Source organism: Trachemys scripta, chromosome 2 (assembly GCF_013100865.1).
Source record: "Trachemys scripta elegans isolate TJP31775 chromosome 2, CAS_Tse_1.0, whole genome shotgun sequence".
NCBI lineage: Eukaryota > Metazoa > Chordata > Testudines > Emydidae > Trachemys > Trachemys scripta.
Window position 1 is genome coordinate 196,378,070 of NC_048299.1, and position 13,330 is coordinate 196,391,399.

General features: G+C 39.6%; 1 protein-coding gene across 1 annotated transcript in view; it reads right to left on the reverse strand.

Annotated features, from left to right (window-relative positions):
- RAB31 (RAB31, member RAS oncogene family) overlaps positions 1-13,330 on the reverse strand; it is a 95,720-nt gene that overhangs the window by 18,350 nt on the left and 64,040 nt on the right. The window contains exons 4-5 of the mRNA XM_034762604.1: positions 3,131-3,202; positions 1,764-1,870 (exon numbers count right to left, since the gene is read on the reverse strand). Coding sequence (XP_034618495.1) covers positions 1,764-1,870; positions 3,131-3,202 — 179 coding nt within the window. The remainder of the gene's footprint in view (positions 1-1,763; positions 1,871-3,130; positions 3,203-13,330) is intronic.

Genomic DNA, 13,330 nt, shown 5'->3' on the forward strand with positions numbered 1-13,330 from the left:
GGAGCTGATAGTGGGGCTGCCGGTCCACCCTGGTTCCAAGCCCCCACCAGCTGACTCCAATGGGCTGCTCTTTCTGCAAGCAGTGGACAAAGCAGGCGGCTGCCACACAACGTTATAAGGGAGCATTGCGCAACTTTAAATGAGCATGTTCTCTAATTGATCAGCAACAAAACAACGTTAACTGGGACGACTTTAAGTGAGGAGTTACCGTATTAGATTGCTCCATCTGCACTATCTGATTGTGCTTTGTAACTGAATCAACAAACTTGGGATTCCTTAATTAATCAAGCAAAGGTACTATTGAGAATATTAAAGCGACACATTTAAATTAGTCAAAGGGGACAAACAGAAAGGACCACAAACTTCACTTTGCATTGGTATGCTAAATTTAAAAAAACCCTTTATTTCTTTCCCCATATGGAGAGACTTGCTGCTTTCTGTTATTCACACTAAGAAGCTGGAAGCCATCTATCTAATCTTAGGGGACTCAGCCAGCCTCACTGTCTTAGCACAGTGAACTATCATGTAGAGGACCAAGCCAAAATATAAACGGTGTCCTTCGCTCCCAGGCCAAGAGAAGCTGGGAGCACTGTGCAGGAGGCCCTGGGGAGAAGGAGTGCCTCATGATTCTGTGCAATAACTCCTCTAGCTGGTTCTAGAGTGACACTGAAAGCCTGTTTACAGGGCTATAATTCTCACAAATGTCTTCATTCAACAAAGCACTTGATCACATGCTCTGGGGCTTTGCTGAATCAGGGCCCATGTAATGACTTTAAGGGGCAGAGGAATAAATGTGAAACATGATGGGCAGTGGGAGAGTCCTTGGGATGCTAAGAGGAAAATAATCTAAACAACCACGGACCTTGGTCTCACATTGTTGAAGAAAACACATCCAACACAACTCATCCCTAAAATGACAAAAAACGTATTGATCACCACAAAGGATTACTTGTCGTACAACAGAACATGTTTCCCATGGCTTCGAGGGTACATGTAAACCCAAACATGAGTTGAAAATATAAACGCAAATCCATCCTTGTAACGTGCCATGAGCAGTGTGATCTTGACTCTTCTACAGAGGAATGGAGTCAGACTCTAAGGAGAGTCTTTCTCCTCACACCTAGGACATAAGTCTGTTATTTGAGGATAGTGAGAGCCCTTATGTTCTTGCAAATGTACTTTCTGCAATAAGGCTATCATCCTGCATCTGGCATTAACCCTTCATTTGATTAAAACACAGCATTTCTAGCACTCCAGCATTAATCAGGCACTTTTGAGATATGCATGCATTATACATTGGAATTAGTTATAGTACAACAGAATGAAAAGTCCCATATTGTATCAATCAGTGTAATGTGCCAGAGCCTGCAGCATGCACAGAAACAACATTTGACATCCTGCAATTCTGGTCAAACCAGTGGAAGTGCAGCAGAAAAGGGAGTTCAGAGTAAAATATTTTGGAGGATGTGATGCTGCTGTTAGTTGAACCTGATCCTGAATAATTGAAATCAAAGGTATTTATTTCAATGGGGGCTTCCACCATGAGTAGCAGTAGGGTTGCCAGTTTTGGTTGGATATATTCCTGGAGGTTCCATCACATGACATAATCTTTAATTAAAGATTAATCCCTTAATTCCTGGAGACTCCAGGAGAATCCTGGAGTGTTGGCAACCATAACTACAGATGATAATACAAACATGGTTGTGTAAGGGAGGAAAGCAGTGCATAACAAACAGCATTCTAATACCAAATAGATCCATTACCTGAGATCAGAAAGATCACATTTGTTTCCAGCGATGGCCATGACAATGTTTTCAGGACCATGTTCTTTTAATTCTTTTACCCATTTCTTCAAAGTATGAAATGAATCCTAAACCGAATACATAAAGAAACATCTAGCAGGATCTCCTTGATTGACAGACACAGTCATTTTTTTGAAGTTACAGGAAGGGCACACAGAAAGCCCTCATGTGACAACGATTTCCAGGGACTCTCATTAAAAGGCATGATTGATGTTACTGAACCTCAGATCTAGCTCTCAACTGCATTAATCCATCAAGCCAAATTTTCTCCTCAGAAATGCATGTGCAGCTTCTGCTGAGATCAATGGGAGTTGTGCATGAATCTCTGAGGGAAAGGTATGGCCTAGCATTTGGGATATAATGTACATCCCACAATACTATGCAATACTTGAATATTAAACTTTCAAAGAATGAAAGTTGCTGCACAGAATTCTGAATAAGGATGACACGACTAAGTTCCACCTTCACAAGGTCTACAGACTTTCTGACCAACTATGAGTAATTTCAGTTAAAAATTATAACCTACGGTACTGCTATGCAGCAATGACCAGTGTCAGCTAGGGTTGCCAAATTTGGTTGACATATTCCTGTAGGTCTCATCCTGTGACATAATCTTTAATTCCTAGAGACTCAAGGACAATCCTGGAGGGTTGGCAACCCTAATGCAGCAATGGGTCATTACGCTAATGCATTGGTGAACAGAGCCAGGGCTTTAGTGCTAAAAGTAAATCATTCAATTGGCAGGAGAGAAGAAACAGATAAGCAAAATATCGCAACCATTCATACACTAATGCCTATTCTATAACTCAGCTTCATCATCTGGGATTTCTTTCAAAATCAAAATTTTATTCTTTGAATTTTAAGAGTAGCAATTTCTCATTTTCTCAGGGCAGGGCAAGGATCTCCAGCTGGATGACATGTGAACAGGGCTACTTTATCAGCTGAAAATACACTTCCATTTCAATTAATAATGTTGAGCCAAAGATTATTTAATTGCTTTATTTCAAAGTAAAGCAACCCCAGAAGAGTTCAGCTCTCACACTGCAAATGCAAGCTTGTAGCCATATTTTTAAAAGATTAATTTCCCATTTGTAAAATAGTTGATGTTTTTTAGTAGTAGAAATTAGATATGGGAAAAATCCAGGAGGTCATCTTGTCCATCTCAAAGAGGCAAATTCAGAATTTCCCCCTGCAGTACAATTTCCGGTGTTTTGTGTAGTCCATTTTTAAATGACTCAGGGAATGGCGCTTCCGCCACAACTTTGCCAATACATTAAGTCATGAACCAAACTATATATTATACAGGAATTGCAAACAGAAAGCATTACCTGTTTTGTGATATCATATACTATAACAGCTGCTGCTGATCCTCGGTAGTACATTGGTGCCAAGGAATGAAACTGTTAAAAGACCAACAAAACATCATAAATCAATTAAAGTTTTTGCATGGTGCCAGGTCACAAAGACCTGCCAAGATTGCATCATATTCTTTCATCAGAGAAAGAGTGAGCTTCTTGAATGTTTGCCCAGTTTTAGTTTCAGTCAGACCTCTAAAAAGTGCTGTTCTTTATTCTGTTGGACTCATACAATTACCACATTGGGTTCTACATATTTTTCTTGTGGTGTTTTGGGTTCTTTTGTTTTTTTGTTTTTTGAAGCATAGTACATGATCTGTGTGAAAAAGGCTTTGGGGAGAAATTCAAGTACATAAGAACAGCCATACTGGGTCAGACCAATGGTCTGTCTAGTCCAGTATTCTCTCTTCCAACAGTGGTCAATACTAGGTGCTCCAGAGAAAATAAAATGAACAGAACAGGCAATCATCGAGTGATCCATCCCCTGTTGTCCACTCCCAGCCTCTGGCAATCAGAAGCTAAAAACACACAGAGCATGGGGTTGCATCCCTAACTATCTTGGCTACAAGCCACTGATGGACCTATTCTCCAGGAACTTATTTAGTTCTTTTTTTCAACCCGGTTATACACTTGGCCTTCACAACATCCTCAGCAAGGAGTTCTACAGGTTAATTGTACGTTGTGTGAAGTACGTCCTTTTGTTTGTTTTCAATCTGCTGTCTATTAATTTTATTTGGTGACCCTGGTTCTTGTTTTATGCGAAAGAGTAAACAACACTCCCTTATTCACTTTCTCCACCCCATTCACAATTACATAGACCTCTATCATATTACCTCATAGACATCTCTTTTCCAAAATGACAAATCCCAGTCTTTTTAATCTCTCCTCATACAGAAGCTATTCCATACCCCTAATAATTTTTGTTGTCCTTCTCTGTACCTTTTCCAATTCTAATATACACCTCTACCCCAATATAACGCTGTCCTCAGGAGCCAAAAAATCTTACTGCATTATAGGGGAAACCGCGTTATATCGAACTTGCTTTGATTCGTCGGAGTGCGGGCCGCCATCCCCATCCCCCGGAGTGCTGCTTTACCGCGTTATATCCGAATTCATGTTATATCGGGTCACGTTATATCGGGGTAGAGGTGTATCTTTTTTGAGATGAGGTGACCAGAACTGCAAGCAGTATTCCAGGTGTGAGTGTACCATGGTATTATGATATTTTCTGTCCTATTATCTATCCCTTTTCTAATGGTTCCTAACATTCTGTTAGATTTTTTGGCTGCTGCTGCACATTGAGCAGATGTTTTCAGAGAACTATCCACAATGATTCCAAAATCTTTCTTGTGTGGTGACAGTTAATTTAGATCCCATTATCTGATATGTATAGTTGGGATTATGTTTTCCAATGTGCATTACTTTGCATTTATCAACATTGAATTTCATCTGCCATTTCGTTGTCCAGTCACGCAGTTTTGTGAGACCTCTTTGTAACCCTTCACAGTCTGCTTTGGACTTAACTATCTTGAGTAATTTTGTATTGTCTGCAAACTTTTATCCATGAGAGGATCTTCTCTCTTATCCCATGACTGTTTACTTTGTTTAAGATCCTTTGGTGAGGGACCTTGTCAAAGGCTTTCTGAAAGTCCAAGTACACTATTTCCACTGGATCATCCTTTTCCACATGTTTGTTGACTCCCTCAAAGGCATGATTTCCCTTTACAAAAGCCATGTTGACTCTTCCCCAACAAATTGTGTTCATTTATGTGTCTTGATAAATCTGTTCTTTACTACAATTTCAACCAATTTGCCTGGTGTTGAAGTTAGGCTTACCAGCCTGTGATTGCCAGCATCACCTCTGGAGTCTTTTTAAAAAAATAGTGTCACATTCTCTAGTCGTCTGGTACAGAAACTGATTTAAATGATAAGTTACATACCACAGTTAATAGTTCTGCAAATTCATATTTGAGTTTCTTCTGAACTCTTGGGTGAATACCATCTGGTCCTGGTGCCTTATTACTGTTTAATTTATCAGTTTGTTCCAAAACCTCCTCTCTTGACACCTTAATCTGGGACAGTTCCTCAGATTTGTCATCTAAAAAGAATGGTGCAGGTATGGCAATCTCCCTCACATCCTCTGTAGTGAAGACGAGGCAAAGAATTCATTTAGCTTCTCCACAATGGTCTTATCTTCTTTGAGTGCACCATTAGCACCTCGATCATCCAGTGACCCACTGATTGTTTGGCAGGCTTCCTGCTTCTGATGTACTTAAAACATTTGTGTCTTTGAACCTTTGTCTAATTACTCTTCAAATTCTTTTTTGGCCTTCTTAATTATACTTTTACACTTGACTTGCCAGAGTTTATGCTCCTTTCTATTTCCCTCAGTAGGATTTAACTTCCAATTTTTAAAGGACCTTTTTACCTCTAACCCCATCTTTTACTTTTTTGTTTAGGCATGGTGGCACTTTTCTGGTCTTCTTACTCTGTTTGTTAATTTGGGGTATACATTTAATTTGAGCCTCTATTATGGTGTTTTTTAAAAGTTTCCATGCAGTTTACAGGCATACGACTTTAATGACTATATCTTTTAACTCCCATTTATCTAGCTTCCTCATTTTTGTGTAGTTCCCCTCCCTAAAGTTCAGTGCTACTGTGGTGGGCTTCTTTGGTGTCTCTCCCCCTTCCCCCCCAGAATGTTAAATTTAATTAAATTATGGTTTAATTTAGATTTAAGTGCAGGATAGGACTTACACCGGCAGTTCACAAAGGTGTAAATTCCAGCTATGGCCAACAGCATTCAACCCTGGGACTAAGCATGAATAAAACATTTACAAGTCATTCCTATAAAAATAATAAATCAAAATGTATAGTTTATCATAAAATTGTAAATAGCTGACATACAGTTATCTTGTACTGCATCTATATTTAGAAGATACACGTTCTTTTAAATTTAATGTCTTTTTACTACAGCTTTAATTTAAAGAACAGCTTTTTAAAAGAAAGGAAAAATGGTTACTGTAAAACAGCTGTACAAAAACAGCTGCAGTTTTATTTGTTTACAAGAGTAAACACAAAGTAGCTGCTTTAGAAATTTAAAGCTTATGCTAGTACAGAGAAAGGAAACCTTTTTGCTTATTCACCTAAGACTGATTCTTATATATAACTAAAATAATCCTACTTGAAAAATCTGTTCAGTCTTTTTAATCTCATTGTAGCCACAAAAGAATATATTAGTTACTTATCCAGCATCATCTTGCAAATTACTGCTTGTTCACTCTCCCAGGTGAGTAATTTTTTTGACATGCAAGTAAGACACCATTAATTTTTTCATGATCAACATTCATCACGGTCAAGAGCAGACAAGCCAATTTTGTGCCTTGGCTGGAAAATTTGCAAGGTTAATATAATACAAAGGTGTATATAGAACTTTAAAAACACATAAGAGGACAAGAAGATCTGATTTTTCCAGTTACCTGTGTCTTGTACCATTTACACTTATAAAAACTGAGTAGAGAGGAAGTATTGTCCAGTGGTTCAGGTACAGGCCTCGCCTGTGAAAGACCTAGGTTCAATTCTGTAAAATGGGGAGAAGAGCACTTTCCTACCTCACAGGGGTGTTGTGAGGATAAATAAGTTAAAGATTGCAAAGCGCTTTGAGATCTATTGATGAAAAGCGCTATATAAGAAATAAGCACTATTAGCAGGATAGATGGGAATTTTTTGTTGAATATTTTTTTTCAAATGCCAATTTGTCAAAACCAAAACTTTTTGCAGGAACATATTGGGTTTCATACAAAGGTTTCTCAGGTTCAGCATAATATTGCTTGGGGGGGGGGAGGGGGGAGGCGGAGGTGGAAAGAGAGATGGAGAGAGAAATCCTAAAATAGCAAATAGCCCAGTGGCTTAGGTACTCAACTGGTTCTCGCACATTCCAGGGGAGTGTCCTAATCACTGGGCTATTGGCTATTTTGGGGTGGGTGGGACTCTGGGTTTTTTGTTTTTGTTTTTGTTTGTGTGAAAAAAAAGCCTCAAAAGGTCTCAGTTTCATTTAGATGCAGAACGAAAACAAATTTTTATTTTTTCCACAAATGGAACTCCTGTTTTCCAGCCAGCCCTAGTGCAGAGTTGACGTAAAATTTTGATTTGGTCCGTTTTTATATTCTCTTTGCACAGTTGTAAACAACTACACCATGTTCAAGGCAGTGGAGGATCAGGCCCAATCTCTGTGCCCCAAAGATTTTCTAATCTGATACAACATACAGGTGTCTGGAGGGAAGATGACAGTAACCGATGAGGGTGCTGTATGGTCTTCTACAGATTGGATTATTTGTTTTCATGTTTTCTGTATCTCCCCTCCACAGTTTTCTTGAAACTGCTGCAGAATTTCCAGTCTGTTTATTTTTTCCCCATGAAAAAACACTAGAGCATCTCAGAAACTAGGGGGCCTTGTTGCAGAATGTAGGACCAGCTTGACAGAGAATACACAAGGCCTTGTTGGTCTGAATCCCTGTGGAAAATCTACATGTCTGTATACATGCTGATTCATTTTTTCTAAATAACAATATATGCATAAGCTTGGAAACAGTTCTTGGTTAGTAGTCAATACACTAGTTCCAGAAGCCAGGTAGTTAATCTCAAATGTTTAGCATTCCAGAAAATTAGCCCAGGAGACACAGCAGGAACCCGGATCATCTTCTTCTTTCATAAGTGTCACAAGTCAGTATCTAAGTTGTTCCACCACCTAACTGCTACATTATCAGAGGTAGCAAGGTGTTGCCATCCACACTCCTATCTTCTAATTGTGCACTCCTCCACCACATGTTTGACGGTCTGCATTGCTGCCTCATGGTCACATTGTGAAAACAAGGATGAGCCAAATTTCTGCATTGTAGCAGCCACTGTGGCATTCCAGTCAGCAGCTCATTAAGCCTAATCCAGGAGGACTTGTTTACTGTCTTTTCATGGCGATCCCTGTGTGAGTGGAACGAAGTGAAATGAAAGTCGATAAAATGCAAAACACAGGCTCAGGTTCTAAGCGACAATCAGCCCAAAAGAACTGCTCTCCAATGAGATCCCTTTCAATGCAGACCTTAGCACTGGGGCCTGTTCTCAAGATCCTGTATATTAATATTGAGGGATATTGGTGATGAAAAGGGATATCCTCATCCATCTAGCTGTAAACTTTGAAACACACGTAATCTTGCTTCAGGAGACACACTTCACCACCAACATGCATCTTTCAGTTGCAGGATTCCCTGTCATGGCTCATCACCATCACAAGCAGTATGGGATGGCATCTTAACTTAACTTAATTATTATGTTAGAGAAGGGCTGGCTGCTCTCACCGTATCGACCTCTGGTCCAAATGGCATTGTAGAATAGAATGCTATAGAAGGTGATCTATTGTGAGAACTTCAATTCCCGCCATGTCAGTTGGGGATACTCTGACAACAACTCGGATGGACAGAGTCTGATGGAGTGAGCATCAGTCGCTGACCTACAACTCCTCTATGACCCAAAGCAAAGGCCAAGCTTTCACAGTAGCAGATGGCCAACAGGCTTTTCATCTAGCATCGCCTTTTCATCTCATGGGCAACCACCACCAGTGATCATAGAGGAGAAGGTGCTTGAAGCTTTTTCAAAGACTCACCACTGGCTGTCTTTGATCACCATAGGCCTGGATATCAATAACAAATAGTATACAGAAAACCCCGTGGAATTTTCAGAAAGCTCGGTAGGAGGTCTTTCAAGCAGAACTAGAAATGTCTGTCAACAAACTAGTTGAGCTGGACTCGACATGACCAGCCAAGATAAATTATTCCTATCAAGTTTTCTGCAAATTAATTCAGGTAGCTGCTAAGAAATCAATCTGTAGAAGCTATCACCGACAGCATACACCTGGTTGGTCATCAGAAGCAGTTAAGTTCTACCAGGAATTTAAATCTGCTGGTAATGAACAGGAGGCTGTTAGTAAGAATAAGGAATTCATTCAACTGCTGGATCAAACCCAGTGCGCTTGATGAATAGAGACAGTCACAAACATGGTCTTTACTCGTTCTAGCTGGAAAGCTTAGCAGACCATCAAAAGACTTTCTGGAGATTCCAGCCTCAGCAAAAAGGAGTTTCCAGTCACTGCAAATGTTATCACATCCCAACCAGTGGCTAATGGCCACGCACAGAACTTTGATAAATCTTTCAGTTGTGCAATCAAAACTGAGGTTACAGAAAGGTGGCATGCTCTAGTGTGGATTCAAACTTGAGGCTCCTTTTTCAGACAAAGAGCTGGACACAGCCATAATGCTTTTGAAAATGGAAAGGCTCCAGGTCTGAATTATAATCATATAGAGGTCCTACTTCACTTAGGCCCAAAAGCTGGCTGCTTTGGTTCTTCAACCAATATTCCCAGGACAACTGCATCCTAAAATTCTGGCACAGGGCATAGGTCATAGCCATTCTGAAACCAGGAAAACCTATGGCCTGGGAAAGTCTCCAGGATCGACCAGTTGATCACGATCAACCAGTTGGTGACCACTGATTTACAGCATCAAAAGCACTCTTCAGTCTTCACCCCGACCCAAAAACTCCTGCCCAGGTTTCTTTCAGGTCAGCCAACATGCTTTCAGGGTATGTCGACACTGCAATTAGACAAAGGTGACCAGCCAGCTGACTCAGGCTTGTGGGGCTCCAACAAAAGAACTGTTTAATTGCAGTATAGATGTTCAGGCTTGGGCTGCAGCCCAAGCTCTGGGACCCTCCTGCCATGCAAGATACTAGAGCCTGGGCTCCAGCCCAAGTCCAAACAGCTATATTGCAATTAAACAGCCCCTTAGCCCAAGTCAGCTGGCATGGGCCAGTCCTGAGTTTTTAATTGCAGTGTAGATATAGCCTAAAGGAGCAGCTTAGAGTTTTTTGTCTCTCCTCAGTTTCTTTGTGTTCTGCCATTACAATCTCTCTCTCTCTCTCTCTTACACACACACACACACACACACACACACACACACACACATACACACACACCCTACCCAAAACAATACTTGGCAACAGCTCCTGGGTAGGTTCACATACTCTTTGTCTCAGGTAGGACTTATGCTAACAGTTATGTTAATTGAAAGGTGAGTCCACACCTATCAGTTCACAATCCCATAACAAGGTTTCACCTAGTTCATAACAATATAAACAAAGCCTCAAAATTTGTTTGTTCTTTAAGAGATGGGGCCCCTCTGTTCTCATCTTTTACTTCAAAAATACCAGGAAAGTCAAGGCTGGTCTTCCCTAGTTTCACTGGAGAACTTCTTGCAGAGGTCTTGTGTGTGTTGTGGACTGCCATACCTTCATCAAAAGAGTTGAAGGTTTAACAAAGACATCTTTTGTCTCAAAAGCTCATTAGGCTTTTGGTTAACTAAAAATCCCTTCCCCATTCAATCACTCAGTCTCTTGTGATGTCATCATTTCACTAGTTCTACAGTCACCACAGAGTCTTCAAGTGTAGACAACACCTGAATTCCTAAATGTAAAAAACAAGAACCCTTCCCCACCCCTTTTTTTGTTGGTTTGTTTTTGCAATAAACTATTTCAGCCTTCTTTGTACATCCAAATACAGTAAAAAAGGTCACAAGCCCAAACTTTTTTCTCTGCAGGTCACACTGAAAAGAGTATTAATAGCTCTTCCATCTGTTAGATGCCACTTTTTAATAAAAAATAATAATAAGTGGGTTTCAAATTAGAAGGTAAGTGCTCTAGTGTATATTTTAGCCATCAGCATTTGGGAAGTGAACTATCAATGGTGGACGTAAAACAATTCACCTATATCTGAATAAGAAATTCATTGAGACACTCAAACCTATTTATTCACTAGGCCAGTGTTAGGAAACAGACCATTCTATACCTTCACAATTATTTTAGTATACATCTCTGCTGGGAAGATCTTCTTAATGTGAATCTGCAGTGATTTTTGCTACTGCCTTAACTACAGAAAAATTCACTTAATCAGACTCTAAGGAAGTTACAAAAATTGCCATTTTGAAACGATTCCTGAAAAATGTTTTGAAAATACCATTTATATGAATTAGTCAATGGTATAATCATGATATTTTAATGATAAAGGTGGCTTGATAAAATATACCTTGCAACTGGAGACACAGTTTATAGCAGGAAGTTTCCACTATTAAGGTAAATTCATTCATTTAATATTCCCATTTCTTGCAAGGCTGAGTGCTCCAAAAGTGCCAGAGAAGCACACATTGCCTCTGAAATTCCCACTCCTATATTCCAGTTGTGACCTTCTAGTCTTAAGAACTTCCAGGCTTGCCAGCTTTACCAGCTCACAATATGGTTATTTCCTTCATTATTTTATACTAATATTTTTTAGACATAAAGCATTTTAAAAAAAGAAAAACAGTAGCCTAGATTTTAAAAAAACACAAGCTTAAGGTTTAGGATCCTAAATATCTATTTAGGCACATTTTAAGTGATCTAGTGTTCTAGTATTTTTGAAAATAAGGTCATGTATTGGATTTAGAGGCCTAATTTTAAACTCCTATTTGAAAATCTTGCCTGGTGATTTTACCATATTTCACATTAGCTCAAGTTATTAAAATAGCATACTTTATTATAGTTTCCCAAGATCAGTGAGAGAAAGCTACATTTAAACCATTTCATTAAGAATCTGAAATGGGCTAGTAATCTTATCATCATAATCACAGCACAGAATACTCTAACAGATGAAAAGAAAATTAATCTAAACTTATTTTGTCGCTGCTTTCAAATCACCTTATAAAAGTGTTATAAAAACACTATGGCATAGTACCGCTAATGAGACTCAACTACTAGGAAACCAAGATTCCCTCTCTCAACAAATTAACAGAATGTACTTTTCTCCATTAGAAAACATGGAAAGACACCTTGTAACAATAAATAAATCAATAAAGTAAAAAAATGGTTCTTTGGAAAAAATCTTCATTATTTTATGCAACAGTGGACCTTTTAAAAAGTGTAAATATTTTATCAGAAGCACTGATTTTGAAAGCTTACAAATATATATATATTCAGTATTATGCAAATTATTATTTTTGTGTTTTTCTAATAGTAACCTTTCCAGAAATGACTTTTTAAAAGTCTTCTTGGATCTTCTCCTAGCTTAATTACCGAAATGAAATACTCATGCTAAATTAAGTATGAGAATACAGAATACTAATGTGCAACCTGCCAAGGACCAAATGTGAGACAGAGGCCCAAAATGAGTGACAAGAAAAATAGTAGTGCATGAAGCTTTAAATCATGTGGGATTAACTATTGGAAATTAGCATTTTTATAGCCATGATTTCATGATTCTGCATTTCTGATTCTAATAATTTACCATAAAGTTGAAAACTACAAGGGGCCGCATCCTGCAATGCATTAGGGTAGCTTTATCTCTGCTCCTTTGGTGGAAAGCTGCCCCAAAGACAGTATGACCAGTGAGGCCACTCTAGCTATAGGCAAGCCAGGCATCTGCCTAGAATGGGAGATTTGGCCATGATGAAGGGGTGACTGGGCCAAACCTGAGTGGTGCCGTGACTCTGTGCACCAGATCACAACACTATTCTCTTAAATTTGGCCCAGCTGCTCTTCTGCCATGCCTAAGGCTGAAGATTGCCTTGAGCAGCCTCTGTTAACCAGTCATCAGAGGCTCTCCTCCAGTGGCACAGAGCTGCTATACTGGTTCCTACACCACCCCTTCTCCCATGGAGTGGCTAGGGAAAAAGGGGAGTGGCCAATGGTTTCCTACACTCTGGCTGCAGGTCTGGCCCCTGGGTGTGTTGGCAATTTGTATAATTTAGGGCATCACTATCGCGGCTCTAACTTGTACAGTGCAGATCAGCCCAGAATAAGGGGAGAGCAAAGGTGGCTTTCCTAAATCCCATAAAAGCTTTGGTGCATATCCTGGGCAGTGATTAAAAAAAGCTCAGTAAGTGATTACAACGGTAGCTTTGTAGTGCTCCTTCAGTCTCTCCATTATCCCTCAGCTTCTTCCATGCTGAATGTCAGTGAGGTGCTGACTCCACTAACAACAATTCCAAGCATCCCTATGGACCATTTTAATATTTATTTATAGGCATTTCTATTGCAATCTTCACTGTAGTATCTTCACTGCAATGTGGTAGCTGGGGGACAGAAGCATAGGGCCAG